The 27223-nt window shown below is 44.9% G+C and overlaps 2 protein-coding genes across 5 annotated transcripts in view; both read left to right on the top strand.

Moving 5' to 3' along the window:
* Window positions 1-17069, top strand: part of LOC130293366 (CMP-N-acetylneuraminate-beta-galactosamide-alpha-2,3-sialyltransferase 4-like) — a 180264-nt gene extending 163195 nt beyond the window's left edge. For all 4 annotated transcript variants that reach the window (XM_056541967.1, XM_056541966.1, XM_056541968.1 and 1 more), the window contains 4 exons: window positions 3843-4032; window positions 6625-6777; window positions 7396-7539; window positions 15065-17069. In XM_056541967.1, the coding sequence (XP_056397942.1) occupies window positions 3843-4032; window positions 6625-6777; window positions 7396-7539; window positions 15065-15151 (574 nt within the window). In that variant the 3' untranslated portion in view covers window positions 15152-17069. The remainder of the gene's footprint in view (window positions 1-3842; window positions 4033-6624; window positions 6778-7395; window positions 7540-15064) is intronic.
* A 9102-nt stretch (window positions 17070-26171) lies between these two features.
* Window positions 26172-27223, top strand: part of LOC130293367 (CMP-N-acetylneuraminate-beta-galactosamide-alpha-2,3-sialyltransferase 4-like) — a 96006-nt gene continuing 94954 nt past the window's right edge. Inside the window, exon 1 of the mRNA XM_056541970.1 lies at window positions 26172-26513. The gene's annotated coding sequence lies outside the window, so the exon portion shown is untranslated. The remainder of the gene's footprint in view (window positions 26514-27223) is intronic.

The raw sequence follows: 27223 nt of genomic DNA, 5'->3' as shown, positions 1-27223 counted from the left end.
AATGGGGGTGGTCCGGGCCATCCATCCTTCCTTGCTGTAGTGTCCGGCGCCATTCCGGGTGGAGGGTGAACCGGTCCGGGCTGTCCTTCTCCGGGGGTCCTCTTCTCCACTCCGGGCAGGCTCCGGCCTAGTACGTTGCATAGACGCCGTGACGTCAGGTGCGTCGCTGCGCACGGGCGTCACTGCGCAGCGGCGTCTATGCAGTGTACTAGGCCGGAGCCTGCCCGGAGTGGAGAAGAGGACCCCCGGAGAAGAAGGACAGCCCGGACCGGTTCACCCTCCACCCGGAATGCCACCGGACACTACAGGAAGGATGGATGGCCCGGACCACCCTGACAGGTAGGGGAGAGAAGCGGGTGGTGGCGGCGGCGGCCTATGGCACCGCAAAAGCCATTGCAGTGCATTGATTTAAAGCGCCCGCTTTAAATCAATGATCTGCAACGGTGTCGAGGGGGGATAAATAGCCGATAACTTATACCGGAATATCGGTATAAGTTATCGGCTATCGGCCCTAACCTCCACCGATTATCGGTATCGGCCCTAAAAAAACGATATCGGTCAATCCCTAATCCAAATCATATACGGCACTCTCAGTTTCCATCCAAAATGCCAGAGAAAATAGCGAAGCCCAAATCGCCGGACACCATGCCAGACATCTGACAAACCCCATTGGGCACCATTATGGATCGGCCTGTGCCCTTTCATCTATTACTCTTCTCCAATGACAGAAAAGAACTACGGAATGAACAGTAGTGTAAACCCAGCTTTTCTCTAGGCCTCGTCCTATGGTGTGTGTGAGAAGGGGGAATTTTAGCCGGAATTGTAATGTTGTATTTTTAGAAAGCAATGATCCTGCATATCTGATGGGTATAAATCAATTATATGTCAAAGGTTTTTTTTCTTGTTGTTCTTTATAATTTAAATGTCATTTACCAAGTTAGTTTATTGCAGCTGTAAAAACACAGATAAACTAGTTTATGAGCCAATTCATCAGAAAACGTGTGGTGATAGGTAACTGCTAGAGATGAGCGAACTTACAGTAAATTCGATTTTACACGAACTTCTCAGCTCGGCGGTTGCTGACTTTTCCTGCATAAATTAGTTCAGCTTTCCGGTGCTCTGGTGGGCTGGAAAAGGTGGATACATTCCTAGGAAAGAGTCTCCTAGGACTGTATCCACCTTTTCCAGCCCACCGGAGCACCTGAAAGCTGAACTCATTTATGCAGGAAAAGTCATCAACTGCCGAGCCGAGAAGTTTGTGACGAATCGAATTTACTGTAAGTTCACTCATCTCTAGTAACTGCACTTAGGGTTTTTATTTCCGGCCTACACTATAGATTCATACCAGGAGGAAATACAGGGGACAAAGATATTCAAAATATCTCTCCCCCAGAAGGAAAAACTGTATAAAAGTAAAAAGGGAAAGACCGAAAGATGGCACCTTGTGCGTTACCCCAGATGACAGTGGAGGGGTGGGGGTTTTTGACTTCCTGCTAATAGCAGGAGGGAAATGCAGGCTCTATAGCAGTGGTCTTTAACCTGCGGACCTCCAGATGTTGCAAAACTACAACTCCCAGCATGCCCGGACAGCCGTTGGCTGTCCGGGCATGCTGGGAGTTGTAGTTTTGCAACATCTGGAGGTCCGCAGGTTGAAGACCACTGCTCTATAGAGTGGCCGCTCACTTTAGGCGTATAGGAAATACGCATATCACCCCGTATAGGGGTGTAAGAGATGAATGTGGATCCTGTGCAGCCCAAGGTTCAGGAGTACAAGCCGGTGTCCTGTGGATAACTGGGATATGGATGAAGAGAGAAGGACAAGGTTTTTTCTCTTCATCCATATCCCAGAAGGAAAAAAAACTTTATTTCTGGTACCTTCGTGCTCTACTGAGAATTCTGGGAAGAATATTCAAAGCAACTCTCTGGCACCACCTTTTGGAGGCAATGTTTGTGTGCCTTTAAGAAGCCACAAAACGTGACTGGGGATCTTGCATACTCTGTAGAATTTCGAGTGGAGTATGAATGGCCTATAAATCTCCACATACCTTTTAGTGCCCCCCTCAAGGAAAAACTTTACCTCTTAAGTCACAAAGGAGATATAATATCTACATCTACAATATCTACATCTACAATATCTACATCTACAATATCTACATCTACAATATCTACATCTACAATATCTACATCTACAATATCTACATCTACAATATCTACATCTACAATATCTACATCTACAATATCTACATCTACAATATCTACATCTACTATATCTACATCTACTATATCTATCTACATCTACTATATCTACATCTACAATATCTACATCTACAATATCTACATCTACTATATCTACATCTACTATATCTACATCTACTATATCTATCTACATCTACTATATCTACATCTACTATATCTATCTACATCTACTATATCTACATCTACAATATCTACAATATCTACATCTGCAATATCTACATCTGCAATATCTACATCTACTATATCTACCTACATCTACTATATCTACCTACATCTACTATATCTATCTACATCTACTATATCTACCTACATCTACTATATCTATCTACATCTACTATATCTATCTACATCTACTATATCTACATCTACAATATCTACAATATCTACATCTGCAATATCTACATCTACTATATCTACCTACATCTACTATATCTATCTACATCTACTATATCTATCTACATCTACTATATCTACCTACATCTACTATATCTACATCTACAATATCTACATCTGCAATATCTACATCTACTATATCTACCTACATCTATATCTACATCTACTATATCTACATCTACAATATCTATCTACATCTACAATATCTACATCTGCTATATCTACATCTACTATATCTATCTACATCTACAATATCTACATCTACAATATCTACATCTACAATATCTACATCTACAATATCTACATCTACTATATCTACATCTACAATATCTACATCTACTATATCTACTATATCTACATCTACAATATCTACATCTACTATATCTACTATATCTACATCTACAATATCTACATCTACTATATCTACATCTACTATATCTACATCTACAATATCTACATCTACTATATCTACATCTACAATATCTATCTACATCTACTATATCTACATCTACTATATCTACATCTACAATATCTATCTACATCTACTATATCTACATCTACAATATCTACATCTACTATATCTACATCTACAATATCTACAATATCTACATCTACAATATCTACATCTACTATATCTACATCTACTATATCTATCTACATCTACTATATCTACATCTACAATATCTACATCTACAATATCTACATCTACTATATCTACATCTACAATATCTACATCTACAATATCTACATCTACTATATCTACATCTACAATATCTACATCTACTATATCTACATCTACAATATCTACATCTACAATATCTACATCTACTATATCTATCTACATCTACTATATCTACATCTACTATATCTATCTACATCTACAATGTCTACATCTACAATGTCTACATCTACAATATCTACATCTACAATATCTACATCTACAATATCTACATCTTCTATATCTTCATCGTGTGTAAACTTTGCTGATTGTACATGTTTATTTCCATTGAAAAAAGGCACCACTGACCCAGCATGAATGACAGCTCCCCACATGTGCCAGCGCCCCCATACACTGTAGGTTGTCAGCTGAATTGCTTGTGATAACTAAGATCATGACATTTCCTGCCCATACATATATACAGGACACACATATACATTTTAGTTAATTCTTCTCTAATGGTCCTTTTTACCAGATTGAACAATGCTCCGGTCCACAAATACGAGAAGGACGTTGGCAGTAAGACCACCATGAGATTCTTCTACCCAGAATCGGCCGACTTTGACCCTCAGCTGGACAACAACCCGGAGACCCTGCTGGTGCTGGTGCCGTTTAAGCCTCTGGACATCCAATGGATGAAGATTATTCTGAATAATGAAAAGAGGGTAGGTCCTAATCTGTGACATCACCGCGATCCACCACCGGGCTGTATACCTGCCAGTATTTTTATATTAAAAATGACGGCCATGCAATGGTATTTATCCAACCAATCCTCCAACATGTGGATTGTTGCACCATATACTATACCAGTGTTTCCCAACCAGAGCACCTCCAGCTGTTTCAAAACTACAGCTCCCAGCATGATGGATTATATAATAGTATATACACTGCTCAAAAAAATAAAGGGAACACTAAGATAACACATCGTAAATCTGAATGAATGAACTAATCAAATTAAATACTTTCGTCTTTACATAGTTGAATGCGCTGACAACAAAAGCACACAAAAATGATCAATGGAAATCAAATGTATCAACCCATGGAGGTCTGGATATGGAGTCACACTCAAAATCACAGTGGAAAACCACACTACAGGCTGTCCTTAAAGGGGTATTCCAGGAAAAAAAACTTTTTTTTAATATATATATATATATATATATATATATATATATATACTGGCTCCAGAAAGTTAAACAGATTTGTAAATTACTTCTATTAAAATATCTTAATTATCGGAAGGATTATCAGCTGCTGAAGTTGAGTTGTATTTTTCTGTCTGGCAACAGTGCTCTCTGCTGACATCTCTGCTTGTCTCAGGAACTGCACAGAGTAGAAGAGGTTTGCTATGGGGATTTGCTTCTACTCTGGACAGTTCCCGAGACAGGTGTCATCAGAGAGCACTTAGACAGAAAATAACTCAACTTCAGCAGCTCATAAGTACGGAAAGGATTAAGATTTTTTAATAGAAGTAATTTACAAATCTGTAAATCAAATGTTTTCCTGGATAACCCCTTTAAAACAAGTCAAAATGAGGCTCAGTAATGTGTGTGGCCTCCATGTGCCCATATGACCTCCCTACAACGCCTGGGCATGCTCCTGATGAGGACTAAAGAATCCGCCAACTCCTGGACAGTCTGTGGTGCATGATGGCCATGCAATGTTATTTATCCAACCAATCCTCCAACATGTGGATTGTTGCACCATATACTATACCAGTGTTTCCCAACCAGAGCACCTCCAGCTGTTGCAAAACTACAACTCCCAGCATGATGGATTATATAATAGTATATACACTGCTCAGCTCAAAAAAATAAAGGGAACACGGCCTCCTCCACGTCTCCTGATGTACTGGCCTGTCTCCTGGTAGCGCCTCCATGCTCTGGACACTACGCTGACAGACACAGCAAACCTTCTTGCCACAGCTCACATTGATGTGCCATCATGGATGAGCTGCACTACCTGAGCCACTTGTGTGGGTCGTAGACTCCGTCTCATGCTACCACTAGAGTGAAAGCACCGCCAGCATTCAAAAGTGACCAAAACATCAGCCAGGAAGCATAAAAACTGAAGTGGTCTGTGGTTACCACCTGCAGAACCACTCCTTTATTGGGGGTGTCTTGCCAATTTCCACCTGTTGTCTGTTCTATTTGCACAACATCATGTGAAATTGATTGTCAATCAGTGTTCTTCCTGAGTGGACAGTGGGATTTCACAGAAGTGTCATTGACTTGGAGTTACATTGTGTTGTTTTAAGTGTTCCCTTAATTTTTTTAAGCAGTGTATTATAGGTCGGTGTTTCCCAACCAGAGCACCTCCAGCCGTTAACTGTCTGGGCCTGCTGGGAGTTGTAGTTTTGCAACAGCTGGAGGCACCCCTGGTTGGGAAACACTGACCTATACTATATACTACTCCAACGTGCTGGGAATTGTAGTTTTCGTTTGGAGCAGCTGCTGACCCACAGGCTGTATCAGGGCATGCTGGGAGTTGTAGTTAGTAACGAACTGCAATTCCCGTATTTGCTAAAAAAATAAAATAAATCAAAAAGTCACATCAAAACAATAATGGTCCTGTTAAAACTACAGATCGGGGTGAAAAAATTAGCCCTCGTACAGACCAGTGTATATCTTGTGATGTCACGCATATCTAAATATTTATGCAAATTAGCATGGCCTGTTTTTTTTTTGGGGGGGGGGGGGGGGGGTTGCAAGAAAGGTGGCAACCCTACTGGGCTCTACCACCCTATCACTGCTTCATGTCACATAAAGGATGAAGGGTCTGCTGAACAGTGTAGTCACACCCCGATGTAGACCGGGTCCTTTTAGCCACCCCCCCCCCCCCACACTCATGTTGCTGTTGATGGATCTTAAATATTGTCAGTCAGATCCTACCAATGTGTCTGGCAGCGTCATAGACTTATTATGCACATAAGGCTCTATTCACACTATTGTCAGAACCTCAGTTGGTAGTTTCATGGGAACAAAAAAGCGCAGCATGCAGCAATATTTCCTGTGAAAACAACAAATCTTGGCGGACCCCATTATAGGGTCAGCAGAGTCTGTCAGGCCCCATTGCTTCTATTGTTTGGCAGATCTGGCGCTGCTCTCATATCTGTTATAACAGAAACCATGACAATGGTGTGACCAGAGCCGAACCAAGCTAAATGTGGGGAAATCAAACCTCTGTCCTCTAGAAGAATGGATCTACATATTTGAGTGAGACACCAGGGACCCCAATAATATATATATATTTTTTAACAGGTCCGTAAAGGATTTTGGAAGATGCCCCCTCTAATTTGGGAGGTGACCCCTCAAAATACACGGATCCTGAACCCCTATTATATGGAGGTGACAGCCACCAAGATCCTGGACGTCATTATCGCTGAGCAGAAGGGCTCAAAAAAGATGAAAGCGGTAAGATGTGTGGTAACTGGAGGGGATGTAGAAGGGTGAGGGGCAACGATCAGACATCTTATCCCCTATCCTTTGGCTAGGAGATAAGATGTTTTTGCCCAGAATACCCCTTTAAATCCACAGCATTTTTGGGGATTTTGGGTCAAACACCCCAGCAAAATGCACTGTGGATTGATAAAGACATTTCTATGTTCAGTGTCTGACTGTACTCTTCCATAAGGCTTCTCTGCACTATGAGGACATCAGTCTATACATGCCCATACTGGATATGAGGTTTCTTGTGTGGTCAGGAGTAGATGGCACGGCGCATGTAGAGCACTAGAAAAAGGTTAGGGTACAATGGGGTACAGGGGTTCCCCATGACTGTTCCCGTGAGTGTGTGTGTGTTTGAGAAATAATTTAGTGTTTTGGCATAAACGGGGGTAATTCCACTCCCAGGGCATTGTGACGGGGGACCCATAAGCTGACGTGCAGATGTCACTGGTTCTTGTACGTGTTCACCATCTGCTCTGGGACTCCTGCCTGCAGATGGAACCGTATTTTTAATGTAATGGGTTCATATTACTGAGGCTCTGCCAGGACGGGATCTTGCATCAATGTTCATGTTCTCTTTTTCAGAAACCAACTACTGGCATGTTGGCGATCACCTTTGCCCTCCACTTCTGTGACCTGGTTGACATTGCCGGATTTGGTTACCCAGCACTATCCAACAAGAAGCAGCCGATTCATTACTACGAGAAAGTGACTCTAAAATCCATGTCGGTGAGTGTCTCCTGGTCACTGTCTCTGTTAGAGGTCTGTAATGGACAACTTACCACCACAAGGCAGTTTTTTAACACTAGGACCCCCAGTGATCTCAAGTAGAAGGGTCCTAAGCTTCTAGTTGGAGGGAAATCAGTCACACAAATGCACCCCCCACTACATTTATTGTTCATTGGAGTGAACTCTTTGGCAGTCTTATAGACAGTAAATGTAGCACAAGTAACTGCAGCTGCGTTCCAAGGACAGATTCAGGACCCCTGTTCTTGAGACTGTTGGGGGTTCCAGCCATCAGACCCCCTCCCCCCCCCAGTCATCATACACCTATTCCCCCATCCTGTGTTGTTGGTGGGACAACCCCTTTAAAAGGGTCCGTTTTGTGTCAATAAAGCTATATCATTACACTTCTTCAACTTTATAAAGCACTTTGTGTGCAAGGTACACATTTCTGCTTGCTGTCAGTGAATGGAAACCTCTTGATCAGCTGCAGGCCTGGTTACCAAAGAGAAAGTTGTGGTATGTTGTAATGAGCCCGTACACCTTTGGTCAGGATCAGAAGTTTTCAACCTATAGATGTGAAAAAACAAAAAAAGAGGTCTTAAAAAATTATGGAAAATTAAAAAACAAAATATTGTTTCATTTTAAAATAAGTTTCAGAATATTTCATTCCCGGACAGAGTTCACTGCATCCTGTTCACCAACATATGACTTTCCAGCTGCTGCAAAACTACAACTCCTTCCATGCCCTGACAGCTCCCCAGCTGGTAAGACACACATGGGGAACTCTAACCTAAAAGGTGATCAGCCCCCCCCAACACTAAGAGGTGGTACAGTCCGAACCTTTTCATGTATCAGTCATCTTCCTTGCAGCCTGAAGCCGTGAACAGATAATTGATATTTTGAAGTCTAAAGTGAATCAACAAGAAGGATTGTAATGAGTGTTTATACTGATCACCTACATGATGACATCTTGTCAGCCTTTCCCTGAAGAGATTGTATGAGATGAAGTGAAAGATTTTTTTTTATCTTCGCCCAGAAACAGCGTCCGCACAAAAACAGTGTCCCCTCCTGACCGAGTGGGTGGTATTTACATCAGTGAGACTGTGCTGTAATACCAGGCACAACCATCAACAAGAGGGGGCGCTGATTTAGGAAAATAAGCAATAACCAGTCTTTTACATCAAACATCTTAAATTATTTGGTTTGTAAAATCTTATTTATTTATTTATTTTTTGATTGAGTGGTACTGAGGGGCAGTAGACATCGCTTATCTCTATTTTAGTACTGTCCCGCATAGAAAACTTATCAATAAACTGCAGTCATTGAGCTTGGACTCCCATATTGTCCAGTGGATTAAGCAGTGGCTGAGGGACAGACAGAGGGTTGTAGTCAATGGAGAATATTCAGAGCGAGGTCTTGTTACCAGTGGGGACCTCAGAGATCTGTACTGGGACCAATTCTGTGTAATATCTTTATCAGTGATACTGCAGAAGGTCTTTATGATAAGGTTCCTGGAGGGATACGCCAAATGGAAAAGGATTTGGGTAATCAGCAAAAAGATAATGCACCTGGGGCATAAGCACCCAAGTGCAGAGTGTAGAATATGTCATACAGTCCTAACCTCAGTATCTGAGGAAAGAGATTTATGAGTAATTATTATAGACAACCTTCAAGGTAGGCAGAAAACATCATAAAGGAGCAGGAAATGCTAGCAGAATGCTTTGGTGTATAGGGAGAGGTATCAGCAGTAGAAAGAAGGAAGTTCCCTCTCTACTACTAATACCTCTCCTTATACACTCATGAGAAGTGGTCATTGGTGTATTGGGAGAGGTGTTAGCAATAGAAAGAGGAACCTGCACATGGGTGTATTGGGAGAGGTATTAGCAGCAGAAAGAGGGAGTCCTTATGAGTGTATAGGGAGAGGTATTAGTAGTAGATAGGAAAGTGCTCATGAGTGTATAGGGAGAGGTATTAGCAGCAGAAAGAGGGAAGTGTTCATGTGTGTATAGGCAGATGTATTAGCAGTAGAAAGAGGGAAGTGCTCATGGGTGTATAGGGAGAGGTATTAGCAGTAGAGAGGGAAGTGCTCATGGATGTATAGGGAGAGGTATAAGCAGTAGAGAGGGAAGTGCTCATGCCCTTGTACAGAGCACTGGTGAGACCTCCCTTGGAGTATTGTGCGCAGTACTGGAGGCCAAATCTCCAGAAGGATATAGATACTTTGGAGATAAAACTGATCAGGAAAGATTTTTGAACCTTAACATGTATAGAAGAAACAGAGGGGATATGATAGAAACTTTTATATACATAAAGGGAATCGACACAGTAAAGAAGAGGGAATAGAATAGAAGATAAACCACCAGATTTAATAGAAGAAGAAAAACTACCACACGAGGACATCGTTTTATATTAGAGAGGTAAAGGGTTGTTCAGTACTATCAGAAAATATTACTTTACTGATAGAGTAGTGGATACATGGAACAGCCTTCCTGCAGAAGTGGTTGCTGCAAATACAGTGAAGGAGTTTAACCTGTTAAGGACCAAGGGCGTACCTGTACACCCTGATCTCGTTACTGGTGTTTAAAGCATGCTCACAGGCTGATAGCAGTCAGGACCCACCAGGTTTGAAGCGTTATCAGCAGCCAGCACCCGGGGTTAATGCCGGGCATCATCGGTCGGGCCGATGCCCGGCATTAACCCTTTAAACGCCGCAATCAAAGTTGATCGCGGTGTCTAAAATGAAAGTAAAACTATCTTGGCAGCACAGCAGAGCTGATCGGGACCATCGCGATGAGTTCACGATGTCCTGCTCAGATGAGAGGACAGCGGGAGGAACCTTACCTGATCCTCTGCTGCCTTCAGCCTCCGCAGCACCAATAACACTGATCAATGCTAAGCCAAAGTGTCATGATTCGGCTAGCTGGATGTGGATCCTCTGTGTCAGCGAGGGATTGGCGTGGACCGTGTCGGCGGACCGGTTCTAAGATGCTACTGATATTCACCAGAGCCCGCCGCAAAGCGGGATGGTCTTGCTGCGGCGGTAGCAACCAGGTCGTATCCACCGGCAACGGCTCAACCTCGCTGACTGCTGAGAAGGCGTGGGACAGAAGGACTAGGCAGAGGCAATGTCAGACGTGGCAGAAGGTCTGGGCAGGCGGCAAGGTTCGTAGTCAATATGGATAGCAGGAGATCTGGAAACACAGGCTTTGGACAACACTAAACGCTTTCACTGGCACAAGGCAACAAGATCCGGCAAGGGAAGTGCAGGGGAAGTGAGGTATTATAGCCAGGGAGCAGGTGGAAGCTAATTAGGCTAATTGGGCCAGGCACCAATCATTGGTGCACTGGCCCTTTAAATCTTAGAGAGCTGGCGGGCGCGCGCCCTAAGGAGCGGAGCCGCGCGCGCCAGGACATGACAGCCGGAGGCCGGGACAGGTAAGTGACTTTGGATGCGATTCGCGAGCGGGCGCGTCCCGCTATGCGAATCGCATCCACGCCGGCAATGTCAGTGCAGTGCTCCCGGTCAGCGGGTCTGACCGGGGCGCTGCAGAGAGAGGAACGCCGCGAGCGCTCCGGGGAGGAGCAGGGACCCAGAACGCTCGGCGTAACAGTACCCCCCCCCCCCTCCGCTTAGGTCTCCCCCTTTTTTTGTCCGGCAATTGCTTCACATGGGACGAGGACACTGGGAGCGATTGTAGGGTTTCCACAAAGGCAGGCAGAACAGCAGGAATGGGGAGGGAGGGCAGAGGGTGAAGCTTGGCACAGGGCAGGGTGTCACCAGGACGGGGGCTATGAGAAGGCATGGCACAGTTCCGATAGGCCTTGGGTAGACCAGGCACAGGAGGAGACACTGAGGCCCGACAGACGGGACTGGGAGCAGAGGTGAGGCATTTCTTAAGGCAAGCAGAACCCCAATTCTTGATCTCCCCAGTGGTCCAGTCAAGGGTGGGAGAATGATGCTGGAGCCATGGCAGACCGAGGAGGACTTCAGAGGTGCAGTTGGGAAGGACAAACAATTCGATCTTTTCGTGATGGGGTCCAATGCACATTAAGAGGGGTTCTGTGCGGTAACGCACAGTACAGTCCAACTTCACTCCGTTGACCGAAGAAATGTAGAGCGGCTTGACGAGACGGGTCACCGGGATGCAGAACTTATTCACCAAAGAGTCCAGAATAAAATTTCCAGAAGCACCACCAGAGTCCAAGCAGGCAACGGGTGAGAGGGAGAAATCCGCACGGGCACAGTGAGACGTGGAGAAGCAGACTCCGTACCCAGAGACGCCACACCCACGTGAGCTGGGTGCGTGCGTGCGTTTCCTAGACGTGGAGGACGAATAGGGCAATCCACCAAGAAATGTTCAGTACTAGCGCAGTACAGACATAGATCTTTTTCCTTACGGCAAGTCCTCTCTTCATGGGTCAGGCGAGACTGATCCACTTGCATAGCCTCCTCGGCGGGAGGCACAGGGGTAGCTTGCAAAGGATACTGTGGGAGAGGTGCCCAGAGATCAAGGTCTTTTTCCTGGCGGAGCTCCTGGTGTCTCTCAGAAAAACGCATGTCAATGCGGGTGGCCAAATGGATAAGTTCTTGCAGGTTGGCAGGAATCTCTCGTGCGGCCAGCACATCCTTGATGTTACTGGATAGGCCTTTTTTAAAGGTCGCGCAGAGAGCCTCGTTATTCCAAGATCATTCGGAAGCGAGAGTACGAAATTGGATGGCGTACTCGCCTACTGAAGAATTACCCTGGACCAGGTTCAGCAGGGCAGTCTCGGCAGAAGAAGCTCGGGCTGGTTCCTCGAAGACACTACGGACTTCAGCGAAGAAGGACTGGACTGTAGCTGTGGCAGGATCATTGTGGTCCCAGAGCGGTGTGGCCCAAGACAAAGCCTTTCCAAATAGAAGACTCACTACGAACGCTACCTTAGACCGTTCTGTAGGAAATTGGTCCGACAACATCTCCATATGTAGGGAACATTGCGACAGAAAGCCACGGCAGAGTCTAGAGTTCCCATCAAATTTGTCTGGCAGGGACAAGCGGAGGCTGGGAGCGGCCACTCGCTGCGGAGGAGGTGCAGGAGCTGGCGGAGGAGATGGTTGCTGCTGTAGCAGTGGCAGAAGTTGCTGTAGCGTGGAGGTCAACTGCGACAGCTGCTGTCCTTGTTGGGCGATTTGCTGCGATTGCTGAGCGACCACCGTGGATAGGTCAGCGAGACTTGGCAGCGGCACCTCAGCGGGATCCATGGCCGGATCTACTGTCACGATTCGGCTAGCTGGATGTGGATCCTCTGTGTCAGCGAGGGATTGGCGTGGACCGTGTCGGTGGACCGGTTCTAAGATGCTACTGGTATTCACCAGAGCCCGCCGCAAAGCGTGATGGTCTTGCTGCAGCGGTAGCAACCAGGTCGTATCCACCGGAAACGGCTCAACCTCGCTGACTGCTGAGAAGGCGTGGGACAGAAGGACTAGGCAGAGGCAAGGTCAGACGTAGCAGAAGGTCGGGGCAGGCGGCAAGGTTCGTAGTCAATGTGGATAGCAGGAGATCTGGAAACACAGGCTTTGGACAACACTAAACGCTTTCACTGGCACAAGGCAACAAGATCCGGCAAGGAGGTGCAGGGGAAGTGAGGAAATATAGCCATGTAGCAGGTGGAAGCTAATTAGGCTGATTGGGCCAGGCACCAATCATTGGTGCACTGGCCATTTAAATCTTAGAGAGCTGGCGCGCGCGCGCCCTAAGGAGCGGAGCCGCGCGCGCCAGGACATGACAGCCGGAGGCCGGGACAGGTAAGTGACTTGGGATGCGATTCACGAGCGGGCGCGTCCCGCTATGCGAATCGCATCCCCGCCGGCAATGTCAGTGCAGTGCTCCCGGTCAGCGGGTCTGACTGGGGCGCTGCAGAGAGAGGAACGCCGTGAGCGCTCCGGGGAGGAGCAGGGACCCGGAGCGCTCGGCTTAACACAAAGCTCAGCATGCAATCGCAAGATTGCATGTTATAGCCCCCTATGAGGGCCAAAAGAAAAGTAAAATGTGTTTAAAAAAAATTAATAAAATTGATAAATGTGAACAAGCCCCTCCCCTAATAAAAGTTTGAATCCCCCCCTTCTCCCATTTTTTTTATAAAATAAAGTAATCAAAAATAAACTCACATGTGGTATCGCCGCGTGCATAAATGTCCGAACTATTAAACCGCACAGTCGATGGTGTACACGTAAAAAAATCTATAAAAAGCGATCAAATAGTCCCATCACAACAAAAATGGTAACAATAAAAACTACAGACCACGGCCCAAAAAATTAGCCCTCAAATTGCCCCATATGTGGAAAAATAAAAGTTAGAAGATGACAATTTTAAACATACTAATTTTGGAGCATGTAGTTGTTTTTTTTTTTTTTTTTTGAGTAGTAAAATAAAATAAAACCTACATAAATTGGGTATCCTTATAATCCTATGGACCTTCAGAATAAAAATAAAGTGCCCTTTTTATCGAAAAGCGTACTGCATATAAATGGAAGCCCCCAAAACTAAAAAAAATGCTAAGTTTTTTTTTTCTTTTTTTGTTTCGCCGCAGATTTTGTTATAAAATAAGTGAAGTCATTACAAAGTACAATTGGTGACGCAAAAAAACAAGCCCTCATATGGGTCTGTAGGTGCAAAATTGAAAGACTTCTGATTTTCGAAAGGAAAGGAGGAACAAACGAAAGTGCAAAAATGAAAAAAATCTCCTGGGTACTCCGCTGCTCAGCATTTGGAACAAACTGTTCCGAACCCTGGAGCTTGTGACATCATAGTTCTGCCCCCTCACGACGTCGTGCCCCGCCCCCTCAATGCAAGTCTATGGGAGGGGGCATCACGCCCCCTCCCATAGACTTGCATTGAGAGGGCGGGGTGTGACGTCATGAGGGGGTGGGGCTATGATGTCAAAAGCTCCAGGGTTCGGAAGTGTTTGTTCCAAGCGCTGAGCAGCGGAGTACCCCTTTAAGGACCAGGAGATGGGCTTCGTCCTTAAGGAGTTCAAGCATGCATGGGATAGGTATTAGGCTATCCTTCATATAAGATAGGGCCAGGGACTATTGGCTGGGTTCACACCACGTTTTGTTAAATACGGTTCCCGTATACGGCTGGGAGGAGGGGGGCGGGGCTTAATCGCGGCGCCCGCACTCAGCCGTGTTCGGGAACCGTATTAATGTATGTCTATGAGCTGACCGGAGTGAACCGCAGTGGTTTCCCGACCGCAGGCAAAAACGAAGCCGGTTCACTCCGGTCGGCTCATAGACATACATTAAATACGGTTCCCGAATACGACTGAGTGCGGGCGCAGCGATTAAGCCCCGCCCCCCTCCTCCCAGCCATATACGGGAACCGTATTTAACAAAACATGGTGTGAACCCAGCCTTCATAGGATTCAGATTATTGGGCAGACTAGATGGACCGATTAGATGTGGCAGCTCAGCAGAAGGTAGAACACATTACAGGCCTAGATACAGTGACCCATAGATTAATAGTAACCTCTTATTCTTCTTTCCTAGGAATCCGGACATAACATCACACTAGAAGCTATTGCAATAAGGAACCTGCTCCAGCACCAGCTCATTCACAACCTCACCTACTTCTGAGGGGTCCTGGATGTGGTGAACCCCCCGCAACTGTGAGGACAGTATGCTGGACACGCTGCGCCTGGCAGACTCTACAAGACTTATGTGCAATACCCACCTTCCTAAAACCTTGTACAGAATCTCTCCCTGCACTGGGCGGAGCGGCTGTCACTGGGCAGAGCGGCTGTCACTGGGCGGAGCAGCTGTCACTGGGCAGAGCGGCTGTCACTGGGCGGAGCGGCTGTCACTGGGCGGAGCTGCTGTCACTGGGCAGAGCACTCTGCACCGCGCACACGCACGTTCTGGGCTACTAGATGGAGAAGTGTTGACTAAACTCTTAATTTAATTTTATATTGATTTTTTTAAAGAACAAAAACCTATAATATTTATTTAATACTTTGGTGCCATTCGCACCGTGACGAATTATGGATGACGGTGGTTGTTGCCGCCCTCCTCTGTATAGAGAAGACGATGAATGATATGATAGATTTTGGGATTTCTCTGCGGCCTTGGATCCCTTACTTTTTTTTTCTTTTTCTACACGATTTTCACCTTCAATGTATAATATTTGTAAATTTTGTGACTTTTCCCTGAAGGAGAAGATTGGATGAGACGCTGGACGTATCGGATTAAAGGGGCGGGACCCCGTGCTATGTGCCAATTCTATGTTCTCAAATATTTAGGGGGCAGAAATATGTGGATACGGAGGTCGTCAGCCCTTGTCTCATCAGATGACAGGGGGGAGGGTGTTGGTGACATCCACCAATAATAATATGCTGCTGCTTTTATGTTTAGCTCTTTATCTCCTATTGGTAGAACTGGAAGAGAACTTCATATTAAATAATTTGGTCCTTGAGTCCATTTCGGGGGCCCTTGTACCTTCAGTGCCTTGATTTCTCATTTGTCCATTGTTATAATTGCTTTTATGGTAACTTAAATGCAGACTGAAAATGACTATATAAAATCTATATGGAACCTTAGTTCCACCCCTGAGGATCATTCTGTATACACACTATTGAGTAACTTTATAAATAATTTGCCTTTATAGGATTTATACTCCAGTCACATCCAGAGCTGATTTAAAGGTGTACTCCCGTGGAAAACATTTTTTTTTTAATCAACTGGTGACAGAATGTTAAACCTTTGTAAATGACTTCTATTTAAAAATATTAATCCTTCCAGTACTTATCAGCTGCTGTATAATACAAATGAAGTTCTTTTTGAATTTCTTTTCTGTCTGACCACAGTGCTCTCTGTCCATGTCAGGAACTGTCCAGAGCAGGAGCGGTTTGCTATAGGGATTTGCTCCTGCACTGGCCAGTTCTTGACACTGTTGTAGGGTATAAGGCCCCGTTCACACGGAGTAATTCAAGAGGAATTTACTCGAGTAATTCCTCTTGAATTCTCCGCTCCAAATTAATGCCCATCTCCTCTGCCCATTTCTGCTGTCCTGTTCACACTGCGGAAATTCTGCTAGCAGAATTTTGACGCTGAATTCCGTTCCGCTGTTCATTCTTCAAGCGGAATCCACTAGCAGAAATCAATTGAAGTCAATGGTAAAAAAAAATTTCGCCCGACATCGTTTTTGCGCGCAATTTACGTGCAATTCGCGCGGAAATGGCTGAACAACCCTTCACTTCTCTCTCCCCCATTTCCGCGCAAAAATAACATTCTTTTTTCCACCGTAAATTTTTCGGCGTGAATTACTCTTGATTTACTCCGTGTGAAAGCACCCTAAGTGTGAACACCACCTTCTTTGGAAACATTCCCCTCCTATTGGTCAGTGACTGATCGCTGAGAATATAATGACTGACACTTTCCCCACCCCTTCGAGTGAAGGGGTGACTTCTCTTCCGCTTCTACCAAATCTCTTTTTTTAATTTTTTATCCGTAACAAGCAAAATAAAATAAAAAAACACACACAACCCTGAAAACTAAAAATGACTCCTGTTCCTGCGTCCATGCATTAAACAAATGTAACCATGTAATCCTGCTTTAAGCCTGAGGGGGGGGGGGGGGGGGGGGCGACATTGCGGGGAACATTTTATATAAGGAAGCCTGTGGGACACCGAAAAGGGGTACTCCATGGGGAGGGGGGAGGAATTTTTAAATCAACTGGTGCCAGAAAGTTTGTAAAATTGTAAATTACTTCTATTTAAAAAATCCTTCCAGTACTTATCAGCTGCTGTATACTCCAGAGAAAGTTGAGTAGTTCTTTCCAGTCTGACCACAGTGCTCTCTGCATCTACTCTGTCCCTGTCAGGAACTGTACAGAGTATTTTACGCTGCAAATCCACTGTTGAAGGCCCCGCTCTATGCTGTCTTTACATGTGCCTGCTGTTAGCGGCAATACGCCACTACCAGCAGACACCCTGCGATGTGCGAGTCGCAGTGTATCCGCACATCGCAGGAGCTCTCTGCCTAGCTCAGATCAGGGAGAGTGGCCGCGATGTGCGAGTAAGCTGTGTACATCACTGCACTGTGTCTGCTGGTAGCAGCGAATTGCCGCTACCAGCAGGCGCATATAAAGCCAGCATAGAACGGGGCCTTCACCAGCGGATCCGCAGCTAAATACGCTGCGAAAATCCGCGCGTGTGAACGTACCCTTAGAAGCAAATCTCAATAGCTCTGGACAGTTCCTGACACGGACAGAGGTGTCAGCAGAGAGCACTGTGGTCAGACAGAAAATAACTACACAACTTCCTCTGGAGCATACAGCAGCTGAAAAGTACTGGAAGGATTAAGATTTTTATATAGAAGTATTTACAAATCTGTTTAACATTCTGGCACCAGTTGTTGATTTGAAAAATGTTGTTTCCCACCGGAGTACCCCTTAAAATTACAAAGGCATTAATTCCCTAGCACAGTGGTCACCAAACTGTGGCCATTCTGATATTGCAAAACTACAACTCCCAGCATGCCTGGACAGCCTTCAGCTGTAGTTTTGCAGTATCTGAATGGCCACAGTTTGGAGACAACTTCCCTAGAACTAAATGCTAGCATCTCCTCTAATAGGGGGCGCCATGTTTCTAGGAGAGCACCAGGCTGGCGTAAGGAGTAATGCAATGGGGGGGGGGGTATACAACTTCCTCTTCCAGGAGGAATAGAGCCGTCTCTCTAGTGCCACCTATTGGAGGAAGCTTCCCTATAAGTCCCTGGGTGGTCTCCTCAACCATCCAGCAACCTGCACTGTACAAGGACTCTTCCTCTTGGAGGAGACTCTGCTTTGGCTGATAGGAAAACATCCCAGCAGCGTCATATGTCAGATCCAACAAAAATAATAAGAGAATAATATAAAATCCAATACTCTACTGGGTTTATCGCTCCTATTTTTAGTTACTTTTTTTTTTTCGAGGTGCGACTCCAGGATTACGTAATTCATGTGGTTTCTGCAGAAGTTTATATCAACCTCGTGTTATGATTATTGATGCCAGGGAATGACTCCAATAAGGATTTGATAAGCGAAGCTCCAGGAGGTTACTATGTCGCTGTTGCCATTGTTGTTGTTTGTCTAACAAGTTCCAGATTTTATGAGACTTTGCGATTGCGGTATAACAGGGAATTTCCTGTAGAATCGTTTGCTGTATAAGGCAGATGGATCAGACAATAAGCAGGTGGGATGTTCATATTAAAGGGGCACTCCAGAAGAAACGTTTTCAAATCAACTGGTGCCAGAAAGTTATACAAATTTGTAAATTAAAGGGGTACTCCGCACCCCTAGACATCTTATCCCCTATCCAAAGGATAGGGGATAAGATGTCAGATCGCTGGGGTCCCACTGCTGGGAACCCCCGGGATCTCAGCTGCTGCACCCACCTGTACGGCTTCCACCACACACCGGCAACGTTGGAGGCTTTGGATCCCGACCACAATGGCGGACGAGCGTGACGTCACGACTCCGCCCCGTGTGATGTCACGCCCCACCCCCTCAATGCAAGTCTATGAGAGGTCAGTCACGCCCCCTCCCATAGACTTGCATTGAGGGGGCAGGGCGTGACGTCACGCTCGTCCGCCATTGTGGTCGGGATCTGAAGCCTCCAGCGTTGCTGGTGTGAGGTGGAAGCAATACAGGTGGGTGCAGCAGCCGAGATCCCGCGGGACCCCGGAGATCTGACATCTTATCCCCTATCCTTCTGGATAGGGGATAAGATGTCTAAGGGTGCGGAATACCCCTTTAATTCTATTTAATAATCTTAATCCTTCCAGTACTCATCAGCTGCTGTATGCTCCAGAGGAAGTTGTGTAGTATTTTCCAGTCTGACCACAGTGCTCTCTGCTGACACCTCTGTCCACGTCAGGAACTGTCCAGAGCAGGAACAAATCCCCATACCAAACCTATCCTGCTCTGGACAGTTCCTGACGTGGACAGAGGTGTCAGCAGAGAGCACTGTGGTCAGACTGGAAAGAAACAAAAAAATTGTAGACTATAATTGTCCTTGCAAAACTGGATAGAAAACCTCTCTGGTGCACAAAAAACAGGTGTAAAAAAATGTCACACTCAAAAATAATATATAAACAACCAATGCATACAGATAATAGGTATACAGTATAAGAAATCAGCCTGGCTATAACCCCCGTGACTCAGGATAGGGGCGTCAGGAGGGGTTTGGGCAAGGACCTATAAGGCCCTACACCAGTGGTCTTCAACCTGCGGACCTCCAGATGTTGCAAAACTACAACTCCCAGCATGCCCGGACAGCCATCGGCTGTAAAATGATGCATAATAAAAATAGATTAAAATTGAGTAAAAAATAGTAGCAGCGCTGCAAATACAATTGTGGTTTGTAGCAGTCTAATTGTAACCACCTGTACACCCGGGTCCTCTCCCTTTCGATAATGCATGGCCGCGCATCATAGCGGGTCGGGCCCGCCCTCTAACAACAGCCAAGACCTGTGGCTAATAGCGCGCGGCACTGATCGTGGTGTTGCGTGCTATTAACCCTTTAGATTCGGCATTCAAAGTTCATCGCCGCCTCTAAAGTGAAACAAAACTACCCCCGGCTAGCTCAGTGGGCTGTTCGGGACCGCCGCAGTGAAATCGCGGGGGCCAGAACAGCTGTAGGAAACGAGGAGGGTCACTACCTGCCTCCTGGTGTCCAATCGTCGAATGACTGCTCAGCCTCAGATCCAGGCAAAAGATCAAGACCAAAAGATCAATGTGTGCAGTGTTATAGCCCCCTATGGGATAACCCTGATCAATGGAAAAGATCAGTGTGTGCAATGTTATAGCTTCCTATGGGAGCTATACCATTTAAAAAAAAAAAAAAGTGGAAAAAAAAAGTTAATAAAGATCATTTAACCCCTTCCCTAATAAAAGTAATCACCCCCCTTTTCCGATTTAAAAAAAAAGTGTAAATAAAAATAAACATATGGGGTATCGCGGCGTGCGGAAATGTCCGAATTATATATATAATTAATTAAACCGCACGGTCAATGGCGTACGCGCAAAAAAAATTCCAAAGTCCAAAATAGTGCATTTTTGGTCACTTTTTGTATCATGAAAAAATGAATAAAAAGCAATCAAAAAGTCCTATCAATACAAAAATGGTACCGCTAAAAGCTTCAGATCACTGCGCAAAAAATGAACCGTCATACTGCCATCTACGCGAAAAAAAAAAATTAAAGGGGTCAGAAGATGACAATTTCAAACGTATACATTTTCCTGCATGTAGTTATGATTTTATCCAGAAGTACTACAGAATAAAGAGAAGGTGTAATTTTTTTTTACCGAAAAATGTACTGTGTAGAAACTGAAGCCCCCAAAAGTTACAAAATTGTGTTTTTCTTCAATTTTGTCGCACAGTGATTTTTTTATTTTCCGTTTCGTCGTAGATTTTTAGCTAAAATGGATATGGATTTTTAGGTGCAAAATTGAGAGTTATGATTTTTTTAAGGTAAGGAGAAAAAATGAAAGTGGAAAAACCCCTGGTCCTTAAATGGGCACTGTCAGATACAAAAACTTTTGATATGTTGTAAAGCATGTATAACCAATAGGTTTTGTAATCGCTTTGATTAGAAGATTTTCAGTATTTCATACTGAAAAAGCCAAACAACTGCCCCCCTGCCTGCTTGGACACATACTAGTCCTGCTGTGTCCATGAGTCATCACCTATGTCATGGACACACTTCCTTGATTAGCAGCTGTGAGTGCAGGGCTCAGAGCTGGAGGAAAAATCCTCCCAGTGTCATCTTGTGTCCGGCTACTGTCAGTGAGGACAAGCTGGGAGATGTAGTTTTGCTAATGCTAGGGCAGATGTGAGCAGACAGCATACTGAGGGAGGGGGCGGAGACCTGCACAGTGAGGCCACGCCCCCTCCCTTTGAGAGGAATTCAGACTAGTGAGCTAAATTAAAAGTGTCATAAAAAATAAATAAAGGTTCTAGACACATAAAAATTACATGTACATGGTCAGGATTAGGTACTGAGTGATATAAATAAAATATTGTTGGATCTGACGGGTACACTTTAAGGGGTTAAAATAGAAGTAATTTACAAATCTGTATAACTTTCTGTCACCAGTTGATTTCAGTTTTTTTCCCTCCAGAGTACCCCTTTAACCCCTTGGTTACCAGCTGTCTGTGTATGTTGCAAGTGCAGGTTGAGACACATCATTCTGCAACAACACTGAAAGTGAAAAATCAATCAGTTGAACATATCCATAATGTACTGTTACAGGATAGGGAGTAACTAGCTGATTCAAGTGCTGGGACCCCCACCGATCGAAAGTACGACAGACCCTTGTCCCATGAGTGAATGAAGTAGCAGCGTGCATTCTCAGCCACTACTCCATTTCTGTGGAGCACTGCATGCATGTTCAAAAGTCCCAAAGACAGTGAATGACGTGGCGGATGTGCATAGATGCTGCTGCTCTGTTTACTCAGGGGGACAAGTGGCGTCTCTGTTGAGGTCCCATTGGTCAGGCTTCCACAGATCAGCTAGTTGTTATCTACCCTGTGTACAAAAAGGATAAAGGTAAAATCAGTGCTGGCATTAGGGCCGGGCAAGCCAGGCAATTTCCTAAGGCCCCCATGCCGGCTGCTCAGTAGTAGATCAGCACACTTCTCCTGCTTTTTCTATTTTTTTTATATTTCCTTACCTGGCCGCGCTCGGCAGGCTCAGGTAATGCGGCGGGTCTTGTGGGCTGTGTGGATAATATGACAAGTGACGTCTCCTGTCGGCTCCTCTGCGCGGCATCAGGGACGTCACTCGTCATTCTCTGCAGTGCCGGCTGCTTAAGTTTAGCAGTCCGGCCACAGCTGCAATAAATGATGAGTGACGTCCCTGATGCCGCGCAGAGGAGCCGACAGGAGACGTCACTCGTCATATTATCCACACAGCCCACAAGACCCGCCGCATTACCTGAGCCTGCCGAGCGCAGCCAGGTAAGGAAATATGAAAAAATAGAAAAAGCAGGGGGAGAGGGGGGACCTAATGTGGGGGAACTATACTGCCAACTTAATGTTTGGGAACTATACTGCCAACCTAATGTGGGGGGAACTGTACTGCACCTAATGTGGAGGGAACTATACTGCCAACTTAATGTGGGGGAACTATACTGCCAACCTAATGTGGGGGAACTATATTGCCTACCTAATGTGGGGGAACTATACTGCACCTAATGTGGGGGAACTATACTGCCAACCTAATGTGGGGGGAACTATACTGCACCTAATGTGGGGGAACTATACTGCACCTAATGTGAGGGAACTATACTGCCAACCTAATGTGAGGGAACTATACTGCCAACCTAATGTGAGGGAACTATACTGTCAACCTAATGTGGGGGACTATACTGCCAACCTAATGTGGGGGGAACTATACTGCCAACCTAATGTGGGGGGAACTATACTGCACCTAATGTGGGGGAACTATACTGCCAACCTAATGTGGGGGGAACTATACTGCACCTAATGTGGGGGAACAATACTGCCAACCTAATCTTGGGAAGCTATACTGGCAACCTAATGTGGGGGAACTATACTGCCAACCTAATGTGGGGGGAACTATACTGCCAACCTAATGTGGGGGGAACTATACTGCCAACCTAATGTGGGGGAACTATACTGCCAACCTAATCTTGGGAAGCTATACTGGCAACCTAATGTGGGGGAACTATACTGCCAACCTAATGTGGGGGAACTATACTGCCAACCTAATGTGGGGGGAACTATACTGCCAACCTAATCTTGGGAAGCTATACTGGCAACCTAACGTGGGGGAACTATACTGCCAACCTAATGTGGGGGAACTATACTGCCAACCTAATGTGGGGGAACTATACAGCCAACCTAATGTGGGAGAACTATACAAAAATATCAAATTATACTATTCTGATCCCTATAACTCTTTTATTTTTCTGTATATGGGGATGTATGAGGGTCATTTTTTGCGCTGTGATTTGTGGTTTTATCGGTACCATTTTTCTTTTGATGGGACTTTTCAATAGATATTTTTTATGGTATTTAAAGTGACCAAAAATATGCAAATCTGGTTAGTGCACTATTACGACTTTTGGGGCCCCTCTTTTGATTTTGCCTAGAGCCACGCTAAGCCTAAAACCGGCCCTGGGTAACATGTTGTTTTTAAGCAGTCAGACTATAACTGCACTGGGCTTTGAAAGCAAGTAAGTGTGTGGTGGTCACTGGGATGATGTAGTGGAGTCCTACATGTGACTAGATTCTGGTTCAGCTGTTTTAGAAAATGGAGTGCAATTGTTAACCCTCTGCATGCTGTGCCAGGACACAAAAATCCAGAAAGACACATATGAAACTTAGAAAATACAGTTATGCAGGACTAGTCTCGGAGTATTGTGCTGGGTCACCAAAAATGCTTATATCTTATCACCATAATGGTAAAAAATAATTTTACTGCAACCTTATACGTCATTACCCTGCTATTAGTGGGTGTAAAATGTATGTGGCAACTATTGTATTCTGCCACCGAACAGAACAGGACATAATGCATCATGGGAAATGTCTACCCAAAGATAATCTGACCATCATCCTTGGTTTACTGTTTGGTCCAGGTTAATATATTAAATAGACTTGTGCACGACCAAAATTTTCGTTTTGTTTCGGGGTTTTTTGCGGACAAAAATTTTTCCGGTTCTGTTAAACCTTCGGGATACAGTAATTCGTTTTATTCTGTTTTCGGACGCATTCGTATAGATTTTTTTGGTTCTATTCGGAAACTGTTCGGCTGTCGGACGTATCATTCGTTTCACTTTCGTTTTCGGACGATTTCCTTATTCGTTTTTATGCTTATTTCTAACGCTTATTTCTACCGCAGGCCTTGCTGATCCTCTCTTGTAAAAAAAATAGCAGGCGTTACCTCAGCTTGTTTTGCAGTTGTCTCTGTGCAAATCCAGTGACTCCAAACTCCAGTAACACCAGGCAAACTCTCACAGGACGACCTCACCACTAATTAAAGGGGTACTCTGGCGCTTAGACATCTTATCCCCTATCCAAAGGAGCGTGGCGTCACACGGGGCGGAGCCTTGACGTCACAACGCTCCGGCCCTGTGATCGACTGGAATCAGACCCGGAGCGAACATGCTTTGGGGACTGATTTTAAACGGCGTGCAAGATCACGGGGGTCCCCAGCTGCGGGACCCCCGCAATCAGACATCTTATCCCCTATCCTTTGGATAGGGGAGAAGATGTCTAAGCACTGGAGTACCCCTTTAAACAGCCTCACTGTCTGTGATACAGTAGGGATCGACTGGAATAAGCTAATTGGCTAAAAGGTATCATGTGACAATGAACTCCGATCATGTGACCTCCCAAGGACCAATTGAAAAAAATTAAATTAATTATTGACTTTCGTTTTACGGTTAACGAATGCCTTCGTTATTTTACGAATGTATTCGTTAATCTGATGTTCGTATTATCGTGGTTATTCGGAAATGTTCCAAATATGTTTTCGTGCGTTCAGATCAATCCGAACGCCCAAAAACGGTACAATTTGTATAAATTAGCATTCTTGCCGAAACGAATTGCACATGTCTAATATTAAAGGGGTATTCCAGGAATAAACTTTTTTTATATATATCAACTGGTTCCAGAAAGTTAAACAGATTTGTAAATGACTTCTATTAAAAAATCTAAATCCTTTCAGTACTTATGAGCTTCTGAAGTTAAGGTTGTTCTTTTCTGTCTTAAGTAATCTCTGATGACACGTGTCTCGGGAACCGCCCAGTTTAGAAGCAAAATCCCATAACAAACCTCTTCTAAACTGGGCGGTTCCCGAGACACGTGTCATCAGAGAGCACTTAGACAGAAAAGAACAACTCAACTTCAGAAGCTCATAAGTACTGAAAGGATTAAGATTTTTTAATAGAAGTCATTTACAAATCTGTTCAACTTTCTGGAGCCAGTTGATATATATATATATAAAAAAAAAAAGTTATTTTCCTGGATAACCCCTTTAGGGTACATTCCCACACGGCGTATTTGCTGCGTATTTGCTGCTGCGTATTTTATTTTCTCTGTTGAAGTCAATGGGTAGGAAAATACGCAGCACCAAATACGCAGCAAAATACGCCGTGTGGGAACGTACCCTTAAACTACATTGCAAATCATACATTTTGCCATGTTTCTGAAGCTATAGTACGTTGGCAGTCTTCTTCATGTGTGCTCAGCCTATGAGGATCCAATGGATGACACTAGAGCAGTGTTTCCCAACCAGGGTGCCCCCAGCTGTTGGAAAACTACAATTCCCAGCATGCCCGGACAGCCTTCGGCTGTCCGGGCATGCTGGGAGTTGTAGTTTTCCAACAGCTGGAGGCACCCTGGTTGGGAAACACTGCACTAGATTGACATCAACCAGACCATATATGTCACTTGAACTTTTTTTTTGACTGTCATCAAATGTATATAGGGGGGAGATTGATCAAAACCCGTCCAGAGGAAAAGTTGCTGAGTTGCCCATAGCAACCAATCAGATCGCTGCTTTCATTTTTGAAAAGGCCTCTGAGAAATGAAAGCAGTGATCTGATTGGTTGCTATGGGCAACTCAGCAACTTTTCCTCTGGACGGGTTTTGATCAATCTCCGCCATTGTGTTGTTTTTTTACAGTTCTTTGCCCTTGAATGGCGTCTGTCAGGGGAATTCCCCAGCTGACATTTTGAGAATGTGTAGGGTTACATTGGTTGGTCTTCGCCTTTTACTAATAATATACTTTAAACGACAAACCCGCACTATTGTAGGAACATGACAAAACTATGAGGAAAATCTGGTACAGTATGCCCCCCAGGACTGACCCGCAGGGTGAGAGGTGAACGTTAAAGTCCCGAAACGTATTATTGTCAAATCTACAAAGACTTTCTACTTGACGGCCTCAAGGGGTGAGACGTGTGATAGACAATCATGGATGACGCCACTAGGTAAGTGAGGGGTAATACAAGGTAAGGGGTGCGGCACTGCTCTGTATTATCTTTCTTTATAGCACCAACAGATTCTGGAGTGTAGTTCACATTCAAGTTCAAACTGAAGTACAGTTTAAAGGACTACTCCAGTGGTGAAAAACGTATCCCCTATCCTAAGGATAGGGGATAAGTTTCAGATCGCGCGGGGGGGGTTCCCGCGATCTTCTGTGGGCATGTCGGCCGCCGATTCGTGCAGTGGTCAACTAGTGCTATCTGGCCAACGAGCCGGGGCCCCGTATCGGGACCCCCCGCGATCTGAAACTTATCTCCTATCCTTAGGATAGGGGATACGTTTTTCACCACTGGACTACCCCTAAAGAGGAACTCTGGTGGAAAACTTTTTTTCTTTTAAATCAACTGGTGGCAGAAAGTTAAACATATTTGTAAATTACTTCTATAAAAAAAATCTTAATCCTTCCTGTACTTATTAGCTGCTGAATACTACAGAGGAAATTCTTTTCTTTTTGGAATGCTCTCTGATGACATCACGAGCACAGTTCTCTCTTCTGACGTTATTATAATAATAATAATGCTTTATTTATTGTTGTCCTTAGTGGGATTTGAACCCAAGTCCCCAGCACTGCAAGGCAGCAGTGCTAACCACTGAGCCACCATGCTGCCCTTTGCATACATCTGCTATGGACAGAGATGGACAGAGATGGACAGAG

Source organism: Hyla sarda, chromosome 10 (assembly GCF_029499605.1).
Source record: "Hyla sarda isolate aHylSar1 chromosome 10, aHylSar1.hap1, whole genome shotgun sequence".
NCBI lineage: Eukaryota > Metazoa > Chordata > Amphibia > Anura > Hylidae > Hyla > Hyla sarda.
Note: the sequence above shows the minus strand (reverse complement) of the source record. Positions and strands in the feature narration are given on the sequence as shown.